The sequence below is a fragment of the Pseudorca crassidens genome, chromosome 18, assembly GCF_039906515.1.
Source record: "Pseudorca crassidens isolate mPseCra1 chromosome 18, mPseCra1.hap1, whole genome shotgun sequence".
Lineage (NCBI taxonomy): Eukaryota > Metazoa > Chordata > Mammalia > Artiodactyla > Delphinidae > Pseudorca > Pseudorca crassidens.
In genome coordinates this window covers 64,930,519-64,955,814 of record NC_090313.1, presented here as the reverse complement: position 1 = coordinate 64,955,814, position 25,296 = coordinate 64,930,519, and the positions used below count along the sequence as shown (strand labels likewise).

The 25,296-nt window shown below is 38.7% G+C and overlaps 1 protein-coding gene across 2 annotated transcripts in view; it reads right to left on the bottom strand.

Moving 5' to 3' along the window:
- The window catches only part of LOC137211014 (phosphatidylinositol 3,4,5-trisphosphate 3-phosphatase TPTE2-like), a 59,274-nt gene extending 37,836 nt beyond the window's left edge, over nucleotides 1-21,438 (bottom strand). Inside the window, exons 1-9 of one of the 2 annotated variants that reach the window (XM_067713147.1) lie at nucleotides 19,726-21,438; nucleotides 16,774-17,766; nucleotides 16,022-16,084; nucleotides 6,387-6,437; nucleotides 5,041-5,202; nucleotides 3,112-3,231; nucleotides 1,544-1,643; nucleotides 1,338-1,401; nucleotides 525-589 (exon numbers count right to left, since the gene is read on the bottom strand). In XM_067713147.1, coding sequence (XP_067569248.1) covers nucleotides 525-589; nucleotides 1,338-1,401; nucleotides 1,544-1,643; nucleotides 3,112-3,231; nucleotides 5,041-5,202; nucleotides 6,387-6,437; nucleotides 16,022-16,084; nucleotides 16,774-16,841 — 693 coding nt within the window. In that variant the 5' untranslated portion in view covers nucleotides 16,842-17,766; nucleotides 19,726-21,438. Of the gene's footprint in view, nucleotides 1-524; nucleotides 590-1,337; nucleotides 1,402-1,543; nucleotides 1,644-3,111; nucleotides 3,232-5,040; nucleotides 5,203-6,386; nucleotides 6,438-16,021; nucleotides 16,085-16,773; nucleotides 17,767-19,725 lie in introns of those variants that run through there. The other variant, XM_067713148.1, reaches the window with a different exon arrangement.
- Nucleotides 21,439-25,296: the final 3,858 nt, after the last annotated feature.

The window sequence follows — 25,296 nt, the reverse complement described above, 5'->3', positions numbered from 1 at the left end:
AATCTGAACCGGGTTTGTAGTTTGCTTGTCCAATAGGATAAGGTAGAAGCCACATTATACTAGTTGAGAGCCAGGGCCTCTGCATTCTTTGATGCTAGTGAGGTCCTTGCCACTGCCTTATGTGAACAAGCCTGAGCTAGCCTGTTACAGAATGAGACATCACTTGGAGCCAGCCAGCAATGCCATTTTAGACTAGCCCACCCTCAGATGCCCAGCTGCTGCCCACAGATGCATGAGTTAGCTCTGCTGAAATTAGTTAAGCGTGTCCCTGATCAGTTAAGCGCAACTCAAATTCACAAACCACATTATCACGAGCAAAGTAAATGTTTGCTGTTATAAGTCATTTAAGTTTGCGGGTGATTCATCACAGAGCGAAAGCTAATTGATAGCAATCCATGATAATTTTTTACCTGAAAGAGTAAATTTTTAGGAGAACACTGTCATCTCTGGGCCCACATTATCTCACAATTCCACAGTCTATGCTTACTGAGAAATGTGAGCATTTGTTAGATAAAAACTCTTACCTTAATGGGATTCCTATAGAAAGACTGCTTTCCAGAAGATGGGAATGACATGGCAATAATACGCTCTGGAAGTCAAAACAGTCACTATTAACAAATGTTATAGATGTGAAACAATATATGAGAACTCGACTTACATATAATCAGACTGCTTTCATAGAAAAGAACTGTCAGGATTGAGAATGACAGGAAAAAAGCTAACTAACCCTCAGGATAATCAACTTTAATATCCAATACTGGATATTAAAGTATCCACTATTTTGACCATTACATTCAGTCTTCCCAAGTCTCAACTGGTTCCAACCTTATGCAACAGATTTGCGTTGACTTTTGTCTGGAGGGCCCCCTGTGGTGGGAATTGATTTCTTTTTTAAACACCAAAGAAAAATGAGAGATCTGGGCTCCAGCAATGTTGGGAACTCCTAGGATGCTTTCCAGTGTTCCCCTGACTCAGAAACCCAGACCTACAAAGCAATAACTTCAGCGTTCTAGGAAGAGAACAGGCCTCTCCGAAATCCTTGGGACCGAGGATAACTACTAGAATTCAATAAATTCTAAACCAAACAAATGGAGTCAGCTGAAAATCCATTCAACTTCCTATACTATAAGCAAGTAGCCCTGAATTGAGATGAAAATTAAGATTTTTCCATTTTCAGGGTTAAACTCCAAATATGTCCCACTATCATAGGGGCATATGTCTTCGTGGATAAAAAATGCTTTGAAAAAACATGCCTCAGACAGGGAAAGAACAAAATTAGCATATAATTACTCACACACAAGAAAAATGTGATATTAATATATGAAAACTTCACAAACCAGTAATGTAAGTGAGGTCTAACTCAAATCCATCCTTCTTGTATCGCCGTTTGTTTCCTGAAACCTGAGGGTTTAAAACAATCATTCATTTGTAAAACATAACTCAACATAAAAAAAGAACAATATATAGATATCTACAACCCTTGCCAGTATTTCCTGAAGCACAAACATTTTTTCTGAATCATAAACATATTTTGCCCACTTACCATCCTCCTGGTCAGCATTTCAAGATGTCTTTTTTGATGAGCCAGATGAAAAACTCTTATTAGAGTGATAAGTCGTAGAGGTCGTAAAATAATTGTCGATCTAACAATAAAAGATTCATTTTTGCTTTAGAAACAGAGGATTTTGTCAGTATGGACTAAGTTTAGAGCAGTGGCTCTTAACCAGGGGCAATTTTGCACACGACCCCCTGGCCCAAGCCTCCCGCCCACCCCAGGCATATTTGGCAATGTCCAGAGACATGTTCCGTTGTCACAACTGCCTGCGAGGGGCTGCTACTTGCATCTAGTGGGTAGAGGCCAGGGATGCTGTTCAGTACCGATGCACAGGACAGCTCCCTTACTAAAAATGTATCTGTCCAAAATATCAGTAGTGCTGGTGTTGAGAAACTCTGATTTAAAGAAGAAGTCATATGGTAGACTCTCAGAATTTGTGGGTTTAACTTCTGTGGTTTAAGACATGCATTTTTCAATCTTTTTCCCATCAAAACAGAATTCTTATTCCCCTCTGTTACTCCCATGAGTAACAGGGGTTCACTAGAGCTGTGAACACACATCAGGCAGGTAGCAGATGAGTTACTTCCCAAGTGTGTCTCCTACCATCAGGAAGAAACACGCTGGCAAAGAACTGATGGTCTGGGCTAGCGCTTCTCTAGCTTGAGTGTGCATGCTGATTCAGTAGGTCTAGAGTGGGCCCTGAGGTGTTTTTCTTCTTGTATTTCTGACAAGCTCTTCGGTGATGCTGAGATTGCCTGTCTGAAGACCATACTGGTTTTGGTTATTTTCAAAAACTCCGAAAGCTTGTCACATCAAGTTTTGTTGGGACCTGAGGGAAAGTCCTGAGAAGCTGGAGTGCAGGAAGTGGCAAGCTATCTGACTAAGGAATAGGCCTAGTGAGCCACCCAACAGCTACATCCTAGAACACTTTTGCTCTTTTTCTTCTCACTGCCACAGTAGAAAGAGGAGGAGAAAGAAAAAAGCCATCGGTCTCTCATACACATTTTTGTTTGATCCCTAATGGTTCTAACCTTGCCTCAGCTTTCATCATGTTAACTATACTGCAAAAATTGTACCTCTGTGTTTCTACCCATGTCACCTCGTTTTTCTCTTCCATTTGTTCCTTTTTAGAGAATCATCATTGGAGGCACTCATATTTTTCATCAGCTCAAACCAGTACTCTCTTGGTTATAGGAAAAACCCAGGAATTTCACGTGTAAGAAATTTGTGGTTGAAGCGCAAGTGGGAATTAGTGGGAATTTCAAAATGTAGAGAAGTTCAAGTTGGGACAAGAGGCAAGTCCCCAGTTTCTTCTTTGGGGGCATCATCTTCTTCATTCAACTAAAGGTACTCAGTGTGGACACCCTTCACTGGTCCCTAAACACCACCATCCTTTAGTTTCCAGATATGTGGAAATTTATCTCAACGTTTCATTTTCACGCAGCTCATTTAGCACAGAATTAGCACATTCAGAGTTAAAAAGATTACACAAAATGAAAGCCACAGAAAATATTTTTTAAGAAATAAAAACTTGAAGGGAAGCATATGTTTCTTACTTGGGGAAATCTTTAAGAACCTTAAAGTCATAGAAAATACAAGCAATATTGACCAGTAGAGTCACCACAATAATGGCAGCATCTAAGGAGTTAAATATATCAGAAAAATACCGTCGTATCCTGTAACAAAAAATATATATATATAAGTTTATGCTTCCCCAAAGAAGAGGTAGGGCTATTTTAAAAGCACACATTATTTGACTCATCCCCCTTAAGATTTCTGGTTTGGGATTTCCCTGGTGGTCCAGTGGGTAAGACTGCGCTCCCGATGCAGGGAGCCCGGGTTAGATCCCTGGTCAGGGAACTAGATCCCACGTGCATGCCGCAACTAAGAGTCCGCATGCTGCAACTAAGAACCAGCGCAGCCAAAATAAATAAATATTTTTTAAAAAAAGGAATTCAGCTTTGATGAATGATTCATTTATTTATTTATTTATTTTTGGCTGTGTTGGGTCTTCGTTTCTGTGCGAGGGCTTTCTCCAGTTGCGGCGAGCGGGGGCCACTCTTCATCGCAGTGCACGGGCCGCTCACTGTCGTGGCCTCTCTTGTTGCAGAGCACAGGCTCCAGATGCGCAGGCTCAGTAGTTGTGGCTCATGGGGCTAGTTGCTCCGCGGCGTGTGGGATCTTCCCAGACCAGGGCACGAACCCGTGTCCCCTGAATTAGCAGGCAGATTCTCAACCACTGTGCCACCAGGGAAGCCCTTGATGAATGATTTAAAGTGCATTTACTAGACTAGATTAAGGAAAAAAATATTCATACTCATTTTATACTTATATAGGACAAGAACATCAATACGGCAAGTATAACCATAGTATAGTAAGAGATATAACCAAACCATTGAACAAGAGACAAGCATTGCCTTCACACAGGTGGGAGAGAGAGATGGGATGGTGAGCAATGCTATCGCACAATGGAAGCTGAACATGTCACAGCCCTAGAGAAACGGGCTGTAAGATGTGCATGAAAGGAGCTTGTGAGAGGAAGATGGGTCCACTACTTTGGCCTGCAAACTCATCACCTGGCTTTGCACCCACAGTGGAATCCCAGTGAGCTGGTGTGGCCTCCTCTGTGCAAAGCTGAACTTTCAGCCCTGGCACCTCCTCAACACTAGCTCGTTCAGCCATTGGCACTGGGGCTCCAGGGGAATCATCTTCTAATCCTGGGATAGCCCCTTTAGGCTCTGAGTAACCTGGGAGTGGGCAACTGTCCTCAGCTCAGAGGCACGAGGACAGAGATTCAGCCAGAAAGGAGACAAGCATGTTCCAAAATGCTCTGGATGAAGTGAGGCTGGGGAGTTTAGTCCCTGACTCGCTCTCCCATAGAGCTTAACACAAGTTTTTGTTCATTTATTTTTAAATTTCTCATTTAAAAAAAATTTTTTGGCCGTGCAGCTTGCAGGATCTTAGTTCCCCGACCAGGGATCGAACCCATGCCCCCTGCAGTGGAAGCATGGAGTCCTAACCACTGGACCACCAGGGAAGTACCACAAATTTTTATTTTAACTGAAGTAGGGTTTGCTCATGATCTATTATCTAGTACTTAATATACTGTCAGCTTTTATTTACATTGAACTCAATAAAAATATCAATATTTATACTTCACATACATATTCCTCTTAATAACATGCATGTAGACATATTAGCTGCCTGGCCCCATTTTGCAAACCCTTTAAGCTTTACCTGTTGAAGGAACTATCTAGAATACATGGTTTGGAGACTAGAGTGCCAGTTGCAATAGTAATATTAAAGCTCAGTCTGATAGAAATTGGGATTTGGATTGTTGTTTCTCTTGTGGAGTATGCCTTCAAGGAGAATTATTTTGATAAAGAGGGGCACATTTAGTTGGGTTGACCTGGTAATTCCTTGGGATGCTTCTCATAGCAGTACAAAATAGCTCTATGTGCTTTTAAAAAATTAATCAAACTTACCCTTCTATAAATACTCGAAGGAAAACATCCATGAAAAAAAATAAAGCAATAGCTAAAGAAACTGAACGATATTCCACAGGAATATACATCGTGCTATCAGAGACAACTATGTCTGTAATGATGAGGGACACATCCACAAAGGTCAGCAAAATTCCAAATATTCTACAACAAACAAATAAATAAACCAAATAAGGATAAAGTGGTTTTCACACCTATAGGTAGACTAACTTCAGCCCAATGATCTGATATCAAAATGTCATTATTTGGGGTTAAACTGTTCAGTGGTAGGGAGAACTGCCCTTAGAATCGCAACATAAATGACTCTGCCTTTCACCCAATAGAAGCAGTTGTTAGAGAAATAAATTTCCCACTAAACCACTTCACGATATCATGCCCTTTTATATTAAGACACATCAGACCAACACTCCAAGACAGAAGAGGCAAACTACATTAAAATTACATTTCCAATTGTAAACCCTTCTTAAAATTTAAGAATTTTAGCAGGGTCTTCTACCCATTTCCCTCAATAAATTAAACCTCATTAATCTTGATATTTTTAAAGAATTTAGTAATAAAAACCAAGTGAAAGCATGACTAACATAAGCCCTTAAAAGACTACTTTGACCAGTAAGGCTTCTTATCAGTGAGTGTATCAACAAATATAAGATTACATATCAATGGATGGTTCTGGCACAGTTCTGGGCACGTAAGAAGGAATTCAATTCAATAACTACATACATAATTGAACTCTAAAGTAACTCCTAAGCCTTTTTCCTGTATATGCTAAACACATTCTCTATAAGTTGATTATACTATTTGTGTACTCTATGAAGATAAATTAATCTTAAAGCACTTTTTCACAATTGCAATGCAAATTAAAATATCAATTTAAAAGGAAGCAAGTACATTGTGTGAATCTGTAACATAGTATGAAATCTTACTATCATGTAGAGAAGAAAGATCTAAGTAAAATGTTTCCAGAATTAAGGAGTAATTCTAGGTGAATAAACACCTAGTATTTATTAATATTTACTAAAACACTTTCCTTATAACTATAGAATTTTGAAATGCATGTTTCATTATTTTTACTTTTACAGGTAGAAAAAAACATGTTAATATGTTGATATTAAACTCCGTACATGCCATTTCTTTGCAATTCTTAATGTTTAGCTTCAATTAAAATTCCAAGATAAATTAGATTGCATTAAATGGGGCACAAAGGTTATTTAGCGACATACTGACAGTGGAAATGCTTTTTTTTCCCTCCCAGATCCTTTGCCATTAAAAAATATTGATATTAAATGTAATACATACTTAATTACCTCCTTTTCTGGAGTCTCACATACCTGAAAGTGAAGGATGATACAATCAAGTACACAATTCTCTTAATCTTGCTGCTGCAATAAGAAGTAAAAATAAAATTTCAGAGCTTTCAAGTGTATCAGATTTTTCCTAACATATAGTATGAATTATAACCAACAAAGGCCTTTATAATTTTTAAAGTCTCCTGAAGTGGCCTAACAAAATGCTTTTTACTAATAACTGTAAAAATTTCACCTGGGGCGTCCCTGGTGGCGCAGTGGTTGAGAGTCTGCCTGCCGATGCAGGGGACACGGGTTCGTGCCCCGGTCCGGGAAGATCCCACATGCCGCGGAGCAGCTGGGCCCGTGAGCCATGGCCGCTGAGCCTGCGCGTCCGGAGCCTGTGCTCCGCAACGGGAGAGGCCACAGCAGTGAGAGGCCCGCGTACCGCAAAAAAAAAAAAAAAAAAAATTTCACCTGATTCTTTTTTTCTTTCCTATGTAGAATATATGTGAAAAAAACCACTAAACTTTCCCTTCACTGTAAGGCTCTAATCCCAACGTAATGGTAAGATTAAGCTTGGGGTCATCAACTAAAGCAACAGAGCATGGAGACAGAAGGGAATGGTAGAAGAGATGTGTGTTCCAGCTCTCCCATGAGTGAGCTGTGGGATCCTGGGCAAGTCATCAAACTATGGCCAGACCTGTTCTACAGCAATAGAATAAGGGACTTCAGGGAAGCTCTTGTCTTGTAATATTCATTTCTTGAAACAAGTCACCCCATGAATAAGACAGTTAAGCATTAATGAGACTCACAGCTGGGGTGGGAAGTGCACTTTGGAGGTGAGGAATGTTAGTAAGATACATTTCAAAGGGGAAACACACTGGAGGCTGGGCTCCTTCTGTTAGGAGGAGGAGGAGACGGTTTTATAGCGCCAGCAGTTGTGCCTCATTTTGCCCTATGGCTGGAGACAAGGTAGTCATTGAGGAGCAATTTCTTGCCCTGCTGAAGCCTCCAACACGTGACCCAAATTCCACCCCAAGTGGGATTTAATCCCAAAGCAATGCTCACAGACTGTGCCCAAGACTGGAGAAGAGGGAGGATATATGCCGAATAGAACTGGGGCACTGCCAAGTGGAACGAGCCACAGATGGATACTGTTGGGCTAAGCTGAGCTATAAGATCTCCCCACCCCCTCTAATTTCTCCCTTCTCCATCTGCACCCACTACCTCTGCCCAGGCTTAGCGAGCAAAGGTTGATGTGGATGGGGAACTGATTGGCCAAAAGAGGTGAACCTCCCCTGAGGTTGCCATTCTTTTTTTTTTTTTTTTTTTTTTTTTTGCGGTACGCAGGCCTCTCACTGCTGCGGCCTCTCCCGTTGCGGAGCACAGGCTCCGGACGCGCAGGCTCAGCGGCCATGGCTCACGGGCGCAGCCGCTCCGTGTCATGTGGGATCTTCCCAGACTGGGGCACGAACCCGTGTCCCCTGCATTGGCAGGCGGACTCTCAACCACTGCGCCACCAGGGAAGCCCATGCCATTCTCTTAATACAAGCCCTTTCTGATCCCAGACAGACTATCAGATCTCTGGGTAGCAAAGAAATGTTACAACAAATCAGAACTTACTTGACAAAGTGAATTTACAGAACCATGCCCGACAGAATCATTGGGGCACAAAAGGATGGCTTGGGGTGGCTTTAGGCTCTACTATCACTTTCAGTGCCTCCCAAAACTACCCCAAGTAAATATAGAATTGAGGTTTTTTTTAAAAAGGAGTGTGCTATATAAATGCAGCTTCAAACAATGTGTGTGGAGTTTGCTGGGAAAGGACTGTAACTCGGTAATTATACATTTAGAAAAAGTACTATTCATATTTGGGAGCAACAGACATACACTCCCCAACACCCAGTGCAACCATGTAACTTTCCTAAAAATGACTACTCAGAGAAGTGCTTGAGCCAACTGAGCAAGGAATAAAAATGAAGGAGGCAAGAATAAGGAAGATGCCTTATAGAGAAAAGGTGTCAAGAAATAAAGTCATAAAAATTCAGAACTAAGTCCAAATAATCATTGTTAATGTAGCACATGGAAATGTAAACAAATGATTCTAAAAGCAAAGATAAATAACAAAATTCTCGATAAAAGTATGGATTTAAATTTGCAGGATTTTCCCACATTAATTTGGGTTTCTCAGAAGACAGAAGTAAAAGCATGTTGCATTTCTATCTTCCCAGGTACAAGTCCAGTTTTAAACTGGATATTGATGGAGAAACAAAGGTACAATTATGTTTTCTAAAAATAGGTTTATAACTTTCATATTATTAAAACTTGAATAAAAACAAATCAACTAATAGTATAATGTTAAAAAAATTTAAAGAAAAAATATCAAGAAGTGTTTAATACAGAAAACAAAGTAAAATGATAGCAAATAAAACCAAACATACCTGAAATGATAATAAATACAAACACATTACTCTCACATCAAATACTGACAAATACTTTTAGATAAGTTTAAAAACTAAAGGCACTATATGCTGTATACAAGGACAAAAACTAAATTAAAATGATAGTTTGAAAATAAAGAGATGGACAAAGATATCAGATGCAAATGTTAAATCTCAAAACATTAAAAGTTGTAATATTAATATCAAAGTTGAATTCAAAGCAAAAATATTAACTATGACCAAGACTTATTTTATACTGATAGAAGGTAGACTCTATAAGATACTATTAAGACCATGCTGAACAGGGGTGGGATCTGCATTGCGGGCAGGTCCTATCTTTCCCATTGGACACTTATTTCTCTGCACAGATGGTGGAGGGAGGCACGTGGTCATACTCAAAGCATTAAAGGCACTGGGATGATTCTTTGGTTTTCCTGCTCTCACTCCAGGGCTCTGGGTCCCCCCACCACCAAACTATCCACAACAGACAAGGCTATATTCCTAGATTAAACTCAGGTTGAAGAGAGCAGAGTCAGGCTTTAGATCTGAGTCCAACCTAAGTTAGCTCATTAGGATTCTTTACTGGGACTTAGAGAGGAACCTCCAAAGTACCTACAAGTGTCCTTTGCCCAGCTTGGTCCTCAGGGATATACTTTCCTTTGGAGTGGGTGTTGGTAGCAAGGATAAGCTCTGAGTGTCCCTGGTCAAACACTATCCATTTTAAAATATATATATATATTTATTTAAAAACTATATATATATATTTTTTCTATTGTGTAGATAAAACATATTTAAAGCATTTCTATGAAATTTTAAAAGAAATTTATCCTACAAGATAAAAAAAAACTTTAATGGTATTCTAAAATATAAAAATTATTCAGACTACATTTTCTGACCACAATTTAATAAAACCAGTGAAGTGGAAGAGTACTATACAAGATATTTAATTGCATTTTATCACTACAGAAATTTTAAAGGTGCCACATATGACAACTTAGATTAAATGGAGATATTGTTTGAAAGACACAAACTACTAAAATGTGCTCAAGAAAAAATAGATAACCTGAATAGCTTAAAAGGTAATATATCTAGTAGAGAAATTGAACTTGTAGTTTAAAACTTTCCAACAACAACAAAAAAGTCCAAGCCCAAGTGACTTCACAGGAGAATTCTACTTAATTCTTTAAGAAAGATACAAATCTAAACAAACTCTTCCATAAAACAGAAGAATAGGGACTGCTTCCAAACTCATTTTAGGAGATTAGCATTACCCTGATACCAAAACCAGTAAAGACATTACCTGACAAGAAAATTACCAATATCCCTCATAAATATAGATACAAAAATCCTTAACAAAACATTAATAAATTGAATCTAGCAGTATATATATATATATTTTAAATTCATGACCACTTGGTGTTTGTTCCAGGAATTCAAGGATGGTTCAACATTCTAAAAATAATGTAATTCGCCATGTCAACAAACTAAGGAAAATAAAACATATGATAATCTCAATAGAGGTAAAAAATTTTTTAAACAAAATTTAACATCCATTTATGATAAAAACTTTCAGTGAACTAGGAAAAAAGGGAACTTCCTTAACCTGACAAGGGGCATTTATGCCCCCCCAAAACAAACAAACAAACAAACTATGGCTGATATCAATCTTAATGGTGAGACTGAATGTTTTCTTCCAATGATTAGGAATCTAGGATGTCAGTTCACATTTCTTCCACTCAAAATTATATTGGAGTCAATGTAATAAAGCAAGAAATGGCCTATAGATTGAAAAGGAAGAAATAAAACTCTATTTGTAGATGAGATGCTTGCCTACCTAGAAAATCCCAAGGAATCTACAAAAAAGCTAACAGAACTAATAAGTGAGTTTAACAGTTATTGTATAAAAGGTCAATATACAAAATTCAACTATATTTCTATATACTAGCAATGAATGATTGAAAAGTAGAAATTTAAGCAACTGAACCATTTATATTAGCACCAAAACCCATGAAATACTTTTATTATAAAGTAACAAAATACGTGCAGGATCTGTATGCTGAAAATTACAAAACTTGACGAAAGAAAATGAAAACCTAAAGATAAGAAGAGATGTGAAATGGTACTGCCATTTTGGAAACTATTTCTTATACAATTAAACATACACTTTACCATAAGTATCAGCAATCCTATTCCTTGGCACTAACCCAAGATAAATGAAAGCTGTGTCCACACAAAAAACTTGTACATAAATGTTCATAGCCACATTACTCATAACAGGCCCAAACTGGAAATAATCCAAATGCCCATCAATGGGTGAATGGATAAGAAAATATGGTACATTCACAGTGATGTCAGAAACATGACAGAGTGAAAAACTACCTTTGTCTCTGCCCTTCAATCTACAACCAATAAAACCCACAACTCAACAAAGGTGCCACTGTCCAACACAACAGTTTGCCAGAGGGCTCCACACATCTGTACATCTAAAGGCGGGTGAATTGGAACATAGAAGAGATGGAACGAGGGAACAGTGGAATCAGTGCCTGCAATCCTGGCCCTCTGACCACAGCAGCCGTGCCCACAGCTTCAGAGAACACAGTAGCAGCAGGGGAAGCAGCACACATGACTACAGGCTCCAGACCACACCAGCACCCATGGCTACATGTAACTGACCAACAATGGGGCCTGGGATCCTGTCCCTCCAGCCGCCGAGGTGACCACAACCTCACTGCCACTCCCCCACCTGCAGTGGCACAGCCCATGAACTTAATGAGATATAAGAAAACTCAGAGAGGTAGTTTAATGAGCTCAGGAATAAAAATGAATGAACAGAAAGAATATTTTACCAAAGAGACTGAAACTCTAAAAAGAAACAATTGGGAGATTGGGATTGACATATACACACTACTATATATAAAATAGATAACTAATAAGAACCTACTGTGTAGTACAGGGAACTCTACTCAATAGAGTGGATATATATGTATAGGTATAACTGATTCACTTTGCTGTACAGCAGAAATTAACACAACATTGTAAATCAACCATATGTCAATAAAAAATAATTTAAATAAAAAGGAACCAAAAAGAAACTCTGGAGCTGAAGAACTCAATAAATGAGATGAAGAACACACATTAGAAGCACTGGAAACAGAGCAGACAATATGGAAGAGAGAATTAGCAAGCTGGAATATAGCAATCTACAAATGATACAAGTAGACGGGGAAAGAGAAAAAAGATTTTTAAAAGGAAGAAATCCTGAGAGAGTTATCTTACTCTTTCAGGAAGGACAACATTAGGATAGTGCATATCCCAGGAGGGGAAGAGAGGGAAAAGGGAGCAGAGAGTTTATTTAAAGAAACAATAGCTGAGAACATCCCAAACTTGGAGAAGGAACTGGAGTTACAAGTCCATTAAGCTAAGAGAACACCTAATTACCTCAATGCAAAAAGACCTTCTCCAAGACACATAATATTAAAATTGTTAAAAGTGAATGACAAAGAATTTTAAAATCAGCCAGGGCAAAAAGGATGGTAACCTACCAGGGAACCCCCACTATTAGGCTATCAGCAGATTTCTCAGCAGAAACCCTACAGGCCAAGAGGGAGTGGAATGACATTCTCAAAATACTGAAAGAAAAAAACTGTCACCCAAGAATACTGTATATAACACAGGTATCATTCAGATATGAAGGAGAAATAAATGGTTTCCCAAAGAGAAGCTGGAGTTCATCAACACTAGACCTGCCTTACAAGAGATGTTGAAACGAACCCTTCTATCAGAAACAAAATGACAAAAATACACAAAACTTTGAGCAAGGTGATAAATAGAACCAGAAAATTGCCACTCTTTACCAAGATAAGTTTTTAAATACTTTATTATAGTATAAAGGTTAAAGGGAGAGAAAAAAAGAAAGCAGAAAAATAACTATAGCTATCTACAGTTTGGTAACAAACTCACTAAACAAAAACAGGTAATTTGAGACTACAAAAACAAAAGGGGACGAGGAAAAGGATGGAACTTATGTTTTTAAAAAATGTTTTAGTTCACTATAAATTATATCATAATGTGTGAAAAGCATGCTGAAATCAGAAGGCTAGAAAAATGATTAAATAGATTCTGGAAAGACCCAGTGTATAAAGATTCATAACATAATAGAGATGGATTTTAAAATCTTTGAACAAGATATAAATGTTTTCAATAATGGGTTCATTCATTCAACCAAACTCACTGAGTGCCTACTATGTGCCATGGCACTGTTTGAGGCACTGGAGATACGGCAGTTAAAAAAATGGACAAAATTTTCTTCCATCATGATGTTTAAATTCTGTCTCGTGCAGACCATAAATATAATAAATAAATAAGGTAGTAAGTTATAAGGTGATAAATGCAATAAGGATCATTAAATCAGGGTAAGGACAATGGAGGGGGATGCAACTATGATGCTGGGGAAACTAAGTAGTCACCTGGGAGAAAAGTAGACTCCTACATTTTATACCTTAATACAAAATAAATCCTGGGCAGATGTTTTATTTAAATATAGAAAATAAATTCAAAGCATAGATGAATTTTGGTGAATATATTAAAATCTTAGGTAGAGAAAGACTTTCTGACACTAAAGGCATCAATCATAAAGAAAAGGACAGATGCATTCAACTGTATGAGGATTATAAACTTCTATATAGTGAAAAGCTAGGCAACCTGGGAAAAAATACTTGCCCTATCTATAATATAAAAAGGATATATTTAACTTTTCTATCCAATGGCAGTGATAAACACCCCGATTTTAAACGGGCAAAGGTAGTTTGCAAACAATGAAATACAAGTTCTATGAAAAAAAGTATAAACAAAAACAATGTCAAATGTGCATTAGAACAAACATATTTACTAACATTGAAAAGATGAGCAATGGCTAGCGTGAAAGGGGAAGAAATGTACACTGCATCTTGGTGTGGAAAGTGTCAAAATCAATAGCCTCACAAACGTTCCTTTTGACACAGAATTTCCACCTCCGAGAATTTTTTTTTTTTGGTGGTATGCGGGCCTCTTACTGTTGTGGCCTCTCGCGTTGCGGAGCACAGGCTCCGGACGCTCAGGCTCAGCGGCCATGGCTCACGGGCCCAGCCGCTCTGCGGCATGTGGGATCTTCCCAGACCGGGGCATGAACCCCCCTCCCCTGCATCGGCAGGCGGACTCTCAACCACTGCGCCACCAGGGAAGCCCTCCGAGAATTTTTATTATAAAGAAATAAAATATACAGAGGTTTGGTCTCAAAGTTATTCATCATTTTTTCTAAGAAGTCACAGCTTAAATTGTCCAGAAATATCTGACAATTTAAATGAATGACAATTTAAACATCTATACCATGAAATATTATACAGCTGTCAAAAGGAATGTTGCAAATTTAAAAATCAATAAAATCAAATACAGGCAGAACTTCAGGCAACAATAAAAAATCTGAAATTAAAAAATATATAATGTTGTAAATGCAAATATAAATGCATGGAAATATAGTCATGATATGTCACTAAGTAATAAGGTTATTTTTAAAACAATGTATTATACCATATCCATAAACAAAAAGCCTAAAGAACCTTGAAGGGCATCTATTAAACATTAGGAATGCCTATTAATGGGAGGATTTATGGCTTGTTTGTATTTTCTGATTTTCCTAATAGTGAAATTTTATTGCTTTACTTTTGGTTTTTAGTATAAAAATTATTTATGGTGCTTTAGAGTTTTAAAATCACACTGAATAATGTGTGTGTACATATTACTCCACATTTATTTTTAGGTTTTTATTATACTACACCTAGCACCCAGTAGATAGATATTGTAGATAGCATTATTACCAGTTTACAGATAAAAGACCTAAAATTTAAAGTAGTTTAGTATTTTGCCAAGTGTCCAGTGCATATTAGATGACAAAGCCAAGCACTGATTCCAGGTCTTACTCCAAATCTAATACCATCCCCCAGTCTGAAACACCAGTGTCTCTCACACAGGGACTATTACAAATGCCACCCAAATCTCTACCATAAGCATTTGTCATTTAAAAAACTAAACACTTTTTGTTTGTAAGAAGAAGGAAATGCTTGCCTTCCTCAGTCTATTCAAATTTTGCCCCCGCCCTGGGCAGCCTCATTGCAGAAAATATATAGTTAATATGCAGACATATCATTTAATTAAGTAGCAGAGTGAACTCTTCACTGATGGCCCATGATGAAAAAACAGAAAATGGAAATTCATGGGTAATTTGAAGAACTACTTGTATTCATTAGTCGCCCCTTTATTTTTCATGTTGTTTTTGTCTGGACACCAACAGATTACAACAGTAACCAATTCATTGCCTCTTTAGCAATACTCACTCCCCAACATTAATTCAAGTTGGTAAATGGTTACTGGCCATTTGCTGGTAAATGGTTACTGGCCAGTAACTGGCCAAGAGAGTAGCAGAAGAAAAATTGCATGAATAATTCTGCAGTCCAGACATATGGGCTTTTTTTTTGAAGTACAATTGATTTACAATATTAGATTAGTTTCGGGTGTACAACATAGTGATTCAATAATTTTATAGATTATATTCTATTTAAAGTTATTACAGAATAATGGCTATATTTCCCTGTGCTGTACAATATATCCTTGATGCTTATTTTATACATAGTAGTTTGGGGGAGGGAGAGTCAGACGTGTGTGATTTTAAGAAGGTATCGTGTCCCTGTCATTGAGTACTGGTAAAAATGCCTTCAGATCAGTGCAACAGGAAGTACTCTAGTGAGATTACTCAGAAACAAGTCAAAATTAATAAAAGCCCAACGGACATTAAGAGGTCTTTAATCAGCAAAACATGTTTGCTTTTGCTCTCGTCCCATTTGCTCATAGACAAAATCAACAAAACTAGGAATCAGAACATATCCAAGAAAAATGAGAAAGGAACACAAGTGAAGAGAAGTAGCATTCTGCAATCCTCTGTTTAGAAAGAAACTTTGTAATAAAATTAGTCTCTACTAAGGATATTTTCACATTTTCAAACTGGAACACTTGTGAATATGTGGAAATATTTTTTCAAGTATGGTACTTACATACAAATACAAATGGAATCATTTTATACCCTTCCTCCCAAACATTTTGCTATCTTTTCCATAGCTCCTTTTTTTTTCACCTCAACATGAGCCCCATCTTCTAAAAGATAAATCCATCAACAGCTCCCTCCCTCCGAACTTCAAACTGACTTACTAATGTGAATTGAGAAGGTCAATGTCTTCACCATCATCTATCTTGGACAGCTGTTCCGTCATACTTTAACCGCCAACAAATGCAAAAATATATCATTAGAGATTTGCTACATGGAACAGTGATATGAAAAACTTATTTGAAGAAAAAGAATTCCTTAAATCTAAAGGAACCATGACTTAGCTCACTGGATGACCCAATCTTACAGAAAGAAATTTAGAATCACTGTCTAGAAAACTCTGTATTCCATGGATACTTCTAAGACTGAATTTTGCAAGTCTTTCCCTCTCTGTTTCTCCCTATGTCTCTGTCTCTGCTTCTGTCTCACTCTTTCTATAAAGATAGAGATTAATAATATATAGATAGCACTGATGCAAGTAAATTATATCAGCAGCCTTGGAAGGCACCATAACTAAAAGGCAAGATATATCAAAGTAGTCAAAGACCTTTAATGTCAATTTATTTGGGTCACTGTGAAGGATTAAAAATGTACATAGCACGAAATGACTTCTTTTTTTGGCTGAAATTGGATACACTTGCTCTAGAACTTATAAACTGGTTGAACTCTAAAAAAATTATGTCAATTAGTTATTTGGAACCTGGGTCCCTGCACCACCTACTTTTCACATACCATGGGTATCGTTTTCTCCTTGAATAGGTTTCAAATCACTGCCTGAGACAAGGACTCCATAACTAATTGGGTTTCACAAATCTCAATATCCTCCCTCTTCCCCCTCTCTATATTTATATCTCACCTTTTATCTCTGCCTCTCAATTCACGAGTCAGGGCTAAAGGATTAAAATGTACATAGTAAGACTCCATGTGTCTTATAGATTTATTTTTAAATGCAATTTAGCTATAATTACTCTGCAATTTATAATTTAGTTGCCCTAAAAATAACATTCTAATCAGTTATTTAAAACCTGGTATTTAATTTTTCTGTAGAAAATAACTTTATATGTAGGTAATAAAAATCTTAGTCCTGTGGGAAAACTTAATAAATCAAATTTATGTACATTTCTTTACTCCCAAACCTAACCCCCAAGTGTAAACACCATTTTGTGATTAAATTTACTTCAAATTCAGCTTGAGTTTGTAGGTACTCATCTCACTTGTCCTATAATTTTCTGCCTTCTCAAGTCCCTATACCACCTAGTAACTCTTCACAAATCATAGATGTCTTTCCTGCCCTTCAGACAGGGTCAAGACAAGGCAGGGGCTCCCTCCAATGTGATGGTGGGTTTGGGTTTGGGGCACCAGCCTCACATGGTGGCAGAGTTCCGGAAGGTGAGGGACACATCCAGGATCTATCAGATCCATTTTTTTCTGCTGAGGGTTCCCCTCTGCTCTCTATCCACTGAGACCTTCTCCTAACTCCTATTATGATTCTGTCCTCTCTCGGCCCATGCATGGGCAATCTGATACTTTCCTAAAGGAAAGTATCAGATAGTGGCTGCTCCTAACTAAGGGTAACAGACATACTAGGGGTAAGAACACTCCCTTTTATGACCTGTTTTTTTCCCCCCAAATAGATCCAAAAAAGAAAGAAAGTGACATATTGAGGCTGGCAAAACAAACAAAACCCTTAGATAAAGCGTCCAAGAAACTCTGTATTGCCATAGATGGTCCCCAGAATAAATTTCACAAATCTCAATATCCCCCCTTACACTATCTATCTATAATTATATCTCACCTTTCATCGGAGGGTTCAACACAAATTACTTTTTCCACCTCGCTCTGGTCATAGCTAAAGGATTATAAGACTTCACATCTCCCTAGACTTATTTTTAAGTGCACATTAGCTACAAGTGCTCTACAATTTATAACCTAGTTGTCCTAAAAATAACATTCTAATCAGTTATTTAAAACCTGATATTTCATTTTCCCCTGTAAGTGAGGCTTTATACATTTGTAATGAAAATCTTAAGTCCTGGGGGGGGAAGTCATGAATCAAGTTTATAGACATTTCTTGACTCCTGAACCCCTTCAGGAGTACAACTTTCTCCTTGCAAAATAAGTTTCTCTCCTTTCTTGGCCCATTTTAGTAGAGCCTCATACACAAGCATTTGGATAGTTTCCCTAGGGGTTTCGGCTGCATCTAAGAGTGATAGATGAGTAAGAAGCATCCCTCTTATGACCTGTTTCTGTTTTATCCAACTAGATACAAAAAAAAGAAACATACTTACATAGGCTACAGTAAAAAGATTTAGAAACAACGTCAAAGACACGCTGTTATGTCATGAATACTCCTAAAAATGAACCTCCCAAATATAATCAACCTCTCTCCCCTTTCCTCTGTTTCTCTCATTCTCGCATGCTCTCTCTCTCTGCATTTATATACACATATATATATATTGTTGACATCTATCTTTATTTCTATCTCACGTATTAGTGGTGGGTCCATCAGGTCTTCCTGTTGTCAATTCACTCAAAGCAGTGCTAAAGGACTAAAAAGGCACAGAGTCAGACACCCTATAATTTTCTCCGTTAAACTTTCTGGTTCAAATTAGTTTAAATTAATGCTTTCACTTATAAACTAGATGACCCTTTAAAAACTGACATGTAAATCGATTGCTTGAAACCTGGTAGGTCATTTTCCCCAGAAATGAGGCTTTATGTATTTGTAATGAATATCTTACACTTGTCAAAAAGGTAATGACTCAAGATTGAAGTACAGTTCTTTCCAACTGAACCTGATCCAATGTGTAACAACCTTTTGGGGTGGCATTTATTTCAAATTCAACTTCAGGGTGTAGGTACCCAACCTTCTTGACCAATCTAACTTCCTGACCACATCTGTGCTCCACAGGAGGCATGCTTGTCTTTCCTGCCCCTGACATAGGGTCAAGTAACTACAGGTCTGAGTCCGGGGCTCCATCTGATGTGAACATGGGTCTGGATTTGGGGTATCGGCCTCACATGGTAGCTGATACAATTTATTATTATTCTCCTTGCTCCGGACGGCTTTCACCTTCCCCACACCCACTCCAGGAGAGTCTCATACACAGGCAATCTGACAGTTTCCCGAGAGTTTGGCTGCTACTAACTGAGAGTCAAGACTGGGAGTAAGAAGATTCCCTCTATGTCTTGTGCCTCTTTCTCTACCTCAATTCAAAAGACAAAGACTATTCCACATAGAATCTTACCACGAGCGGACGTGAGGAACAGTATCGAGGGAACTCTATATTCCCATGGGTGCTCCTAAGGGTGAACATCCCAAATCTCAATGTCTCTGAATATGTTATGTTCTGTATGTTTGTATGTGTGTACACATTATACATGTATTTATTTATCATATCTTAGTTTGCCATGAAGAATCCTCCTGCCAATTCACTCAGGGTAGTGCTATGGTATGTTTTGGTTTTTGTGCTATGGTATTAAAAACAGACATAGTAAGATACCACATGACTTCTAGACTTTTACATTTTTAGTTCAAATTAGCTATAATTACTCTTTTTTTTTGGCTGCACTGTGCATCCTGTGGGACCTTAGTTCCCCAAACAGGGATTGAACCTGGGCCCTCAGCAGTGAGAGTGTGCTGTCCTAACCACTGGACCGCCAGAGAATTCCCTGCTACAATTACACTTAAGCTTATAAACTGGTTGGCTCTTAGGAAATTCACATGTAAATCAGTTATCTGGAACTTGATATCTCATTTTTCCTAGAAATGATTCTATATACATTGTAATGAATATTTTTGACCCACCAAAAAGTTAATGACTCAAGGTTGGTTCAAGATGGTGGAGTAGAAGGACGTGCTCTCACTCCCTCTGTGAGAACACCAGAATCACAACTAACTGCTGAACAGTCATCCACAGGAAGACACTGGAACTCACCAGAAAAGATGGCCCAAATCCAACGACAAAGGAGAAGCCACAGTGAGACGGCAGGAGGGGCGCAATCACAATAAAATCAAATCCCATAACTGCTGGGTGGGTGACTCACAAACTGGAGAACACTTATACCACAGAAGTCCACCCGCTGGAGTGAAGGTTCTGAGCCCTACGTCAGGCTTCCCAGTCTGCGGGTCTGGCAACGGGAGGAGGAATTCCTAGAGAATCAGACTTTGAAGGCTAGCAGGATTTGATTGCGGGACGTCGACAGGACTGGGGGAAACAGAGACTCCACTCTTGGAGGGCACACACAAGGTAGTGGGCACATCGGGACCCAGGGGAAGGAGCAGTGATCCCATAGGAGACTGAACCAGACCTACCTGCTAGTGTTGGAGGGTCTCCTGCAGAGGTGGGGGGTGGCTGTGACTCACCGAGGGGACAAGGACACTGGCAGCAGAAGTGCTGGGAAGCTCTCCTTGGCGTGAGCCCTCCCAGAGTCTGCCATTAGCCCCATCAAAGAGCCCTGGTAGGCTCCAGTGTTGGGTTGCCTGAGGCCAAACAACCAACAGGGAGGGAACCAAGCCCCACCCATCAGCAGACAAGTGGATTTAAGTTTTACTGAGCTCTGCCCGCCAAAGCAAAAGCCAGCTCTACCCACCACCAGTCCCTCCCATCAGGAAACTTGCACAAGCCTCTTAGATAGCCTCATCCACCAGAGGGCAGACAGCAGAAGCAAGAAGAACTACAATCCTGCAGCCTGTGGAACAAAACCACATTGACAGAAAGACAGACAAGATGAAAAGGCAGAGGGCTGTGTACCAGATGAAGTAACAAGATGAAACCCAGAAAAACAACTAAATGAAGTGGAGATGGGCAACCTTCTAGAAAAAGAATTCAAAATAGTGATAGTGAAGATGATCCAGGACCTCGGAAAAAGAATGGAGGCAAAGATCGAGAAGATGCAAGAAATGTTTAACAAAGATCTAGAAGAATTAAAGAACAAACAAACAGAGATGAACAACACAATAACTGAAATGAAAAATACACTAGAAGGAATCAATAGCAGAGTAACTGAGGCAGAAGGATGGATAAGTGACCTGGAAGACAGAATGGTGGAATTCACTGCTGCAGAACAGAATAAAGAAAAAAGAATAAAAAAAAAATGAAGACAGCCTAAGAGACATCTGGGACAACATTAAACGCAACAACATTCGCATTATATGGGGTCCCAGAAGGAGAAGAGAAAGAGAAAGGACCAGAGAAAATATTTGAAGAGATTAGAGTCGAAAACTTCCCTAACATGGGAAAGGAAATAGCCACCCAAGTCCAGGAAGCACAGAGAGTCCCATACAGGATAAACCCAAGGAGAAACATGCCGAGACACGTAGTAATCAAATTGGCAAAAATTAAAGACAAAGAAAATTTATTGAAAGCAGCAAGGGAAACATGACAAATAACATACAAGGGAACTCCCATAAGGTTAACAGCTGTTTTCTCAGCAGAAACTCTACAAGCCAGAAGGGAGTGGCATGATATACTTAAAGTGATGAAAGGGAAGAACCTACAACCAAGATTGCTCTACCCAGCAAGGATCTCATTCAGATTCGACGGGAGAAATCTGAAGCTTTACAGACAAGCAAAAGCTAAGAGAATTCAGCACCAACAAACCAGCTCTACAACAAATGCTAAAGGAACTTCTCTAGGCAAGAAACACAAAAGAAGGAAAAGACCTACAAAAACAAACCCAAAACAATTAAGAAAACGTTCATAGGAACATACATATCGATAATTACCTTAAATGTGAATGGATTAAATGCTCCAACCAAAAGACACAGTCTCGCTGAATGGATACAAAAACAAGACCCATATATATGCTGTCTACAAGAGACCCACTTCAGACCTAGGGACACATTCAGACTGAAAGTGAGGGGATGGAAAAAGATATTCCATGCAAATGGGAATCAAAGGAAAGCTGGAGTAGCAATACTCAGATAAAATAGACTTTAAAATAAAGAATGTTACAAGAGACAAGGAAGGACACTACATAATGTTGATCCCTCACACAGGGTCAACAACTGCAGGCCTGAGGCAGTGATGGCTCCAGCCACTTCCACTGCCATCACAGGTTTGGGTCTGAGGACCCTTACATAGTGGCAGAGCTCTGGAGGGTGTGGGACAGATCTAGGGTCTGTTAGCTCCATTCTCTTCTTTTGAGGGCTCATCTCTTGCCAGGCCACTGCTAGCCTTCCCCTTGTTTCCAAATATGAATCTCTCCTCATTTGTCCCACATTGTAGGCTGAATACTATCCCACTAAAATTCATATGGTGAAGTCTTATCCCCTTTAACTCAGAATGTGACCTTATGGAGAGTAGCATTGTTGCAGAAGTAATCAGTCAAGATGTGGTCCTACTGGTTAGGGTGGGTTCCTAATCCAATAGGACTGATGTCCTTATACAAAGGAAAGAATGCCATGTGAAGATGAAAGCAGAGATTGGAGCGATTGACAGCAGCCACCAGAAGCTAGGAGGGAGGCATAGAAGAGATTCTTCCTCACAGCTCTCAGAAGAAACCAACCCTGCCAACATCCTGATACCAACTTCTAGCCTTGAGGATTGAGACAAATTTTTGTTGTTTAAACCACTCGATTTGTGATATTTTGTTACAGCAGCCCTAGCAAACTAATACAACCCATTCTAGCAGTCTCACACAGGCAATCTGACAGGTTTCTAAGAGTTTTGGCTACTAGTCACTCAGATGGGAGTAAGTCTCCCTCTTCTGATCTGTTTCTCTTTTATCCAACTAGATCAAAAAAAGAATGTTACATACAGAACATGCCAACATTTTAGAAAAAGCATACAAGAAACTTAGTATTAAATATCTCTGTGTGTGCATCTTTACATATCTATCTATCTGTATATAATCTCACCTTTCAGTGACGGCTTCCTCACTAGTTACAGATATCAATTCATTGGGCTCACAGCTTAAGGATTAAAATGTACAGAAACATCATGTGATTTCATAGACTTACTTTTTTCATTCACATTAGCTAAGTTGTAGAGAGAAACAAATTTTCAATTATGAATTGAAAATTACAAATTCATGTGCAATTTGGTTATTTGGAAATAAGTATTTCATTTTACCCTAGAAATGTGGTTTTACATGGTGGCAATGAAATTCCTAGGCCTGTAAAAGAATCCTCACTGGATCAAGATTTAAAAACATTTCTTTACTTCTGCACCTAATCCCAAGGTGTAACTGGTTTTTGTGTTTGCAATTATTTCAAATTCAAGTGTAGTTTGCAGGTACCATCCCTCATACAGTATTATTAGTATTATTCACTGTAGTCACCATGCTGTACATTACATCCCCAGGGTGACTTATTTTATAACTGGAAGTTTGTACCTTTTGACTTCCCTCACCCATTTCACCCACCCCCTCCGCAGCCCTCACCCCCCATTTCTGGAAACCACCAATCTTTTCTCTTATTTATGACCTTTTTTTAAGATTCCACATACAAGTGAGCTCATATGATATTTATCTTTCTCTACCTTATTTCACTTAGCGTAAATGTCCACAAGTTCTACCCATGCTGTTGCAAATAGCAAGATTTCATTCATTTTTTTATGGCTAAATATATTCCATTGTATACATATATACCACAACTTCTTTATCCATTCATTGGTCAACAGACACATTGTTGCCATGTCTTGGCTACTGTAGATAATGCAATGAACACGGGGGGTGCAAATGTCTTTTCAAGTTAGTGTTTTCATTTTCTTCAAATACCCAGAAATGGAATTGCTGGATCATATGAAAATTCTAATTTTTTGAGAAATTTCCATAGTGTTTTTCATAGTGGCTGTAACAATTTACATTCCTACCAACAGTGCACAAGCCTTCCCTTTTCTCCACATCCTTGTCAACACTTGTTATTTTTTATCTTTCTGACAATGCCATTCTATACATACATATTTTTAAAATTTATTTTATTTATATTTATTTTTTTGGCTGCGTTGGGTCTTTGTTGCTGCACACCGGTTTTCTCTAGTTGCGGCGAACAGGGTCTACTCTTCGTTGCAGTGCGTGGGCTTCTTATTGCAGTGGCTTCTCTTGTTGAGCACAGGCTCTAGGTGTGTGGGCTTCAGTACTTGTGGCACATGGGCTCAGTAGTTGTGGCTCATGGGCTCTAGAGCGTAGGCTCAGTAGTTGTGGCGCATGGCCTTAGTTGCTCCACAGCATGTGGGATCTTCCTGGACCAGGGCTTGAACCTGTGTCCCCTGCATTGGCAGGCAGATTCTTAACCACTGTGCCACCAGGGAAGCCCAACAATGCCATTCTAACAGGCATGAGGTGATATTCCTTCGTGGTTGTAAATTTTTTTAAATCGTTTATTTTTTAGAACAAGTTTAGGTTTATAGAAAAATTAAGCAGGAAATAGAGTTCCATATACCTCCTTCTCCCTAACAGTTTCTCCTATTAATATCTTGCATTCGTCTGGTACATCGGTTACAACTGATGAACCAACATCGATCCGTTATTGTTAACTAATGTCCATAGCTGAAACTGGTGTTCACCCTTTGTGTTGTACAGGTCTACTGATTTTGCCAAATGCATAATGCCATGTAGCCACCATTACAGCATCATACTGAATTGTTGCCCTGCCCTAAACATCTCCTGTGCTCTGCCTATTCATCCCTCTGCCCCCCCAATCCCGACTCCTAATATTTTTACTGTCTCTAGAGTTTTACCTTTGCCACAGGTGTCATATAGCTGGAATCACATAGTATGTAGCCTTTTCAGACTGATTCCTTTCACTTAGCACTTACGCATTTAAGGTTCCTCTGTTTCTTTGTATGGCTTGATAGCTCATTTCTTTTAATTGTGGAATAATTTTCCATTATATATAGCTATCAGTTTGTTTTTCTATTCATCTATGACATCTTGGTTGCTTCCAGTTTTTGGCAATTATCAGTAAAGCTACTAAAATAGTTGTGTGCAGGTGCTTGTGTAGACAAGTTTCCAAAGCATTTGGAGCATAATTTCTGAATCATGGCAAGACTACATTTTGCTTTATAAGACACTGCCAAACTGCCTTCCAAAGTGGCTACACCATTTTGCACTGCCATCAGCAGTGAATGAAGTTTCCTGCTGTCCACACCCTCACCGTCATTCGGTGTGGTCAGTGTCCCAGATTTTGACCATTTTAAGAGGCATGCAACGAAATTTGTTTTAATTTGCAATTCCTGAGTGACATGTGATGTTGAGCAGCTTCTCATATGCTTATTTGCCACCTGTGTATTTTCTTTGGTGAGGTGTCTGTTCAAATCTTTTGCCCATTTTTTAAAATTGGATAATTCATTTTCTGATGAGTTTTAAGAGTTCTTTAATTTGGATAGCCGTCCTTTATCAGATGTGTCTTTTGCAAATAATTTCTACTAGTCTG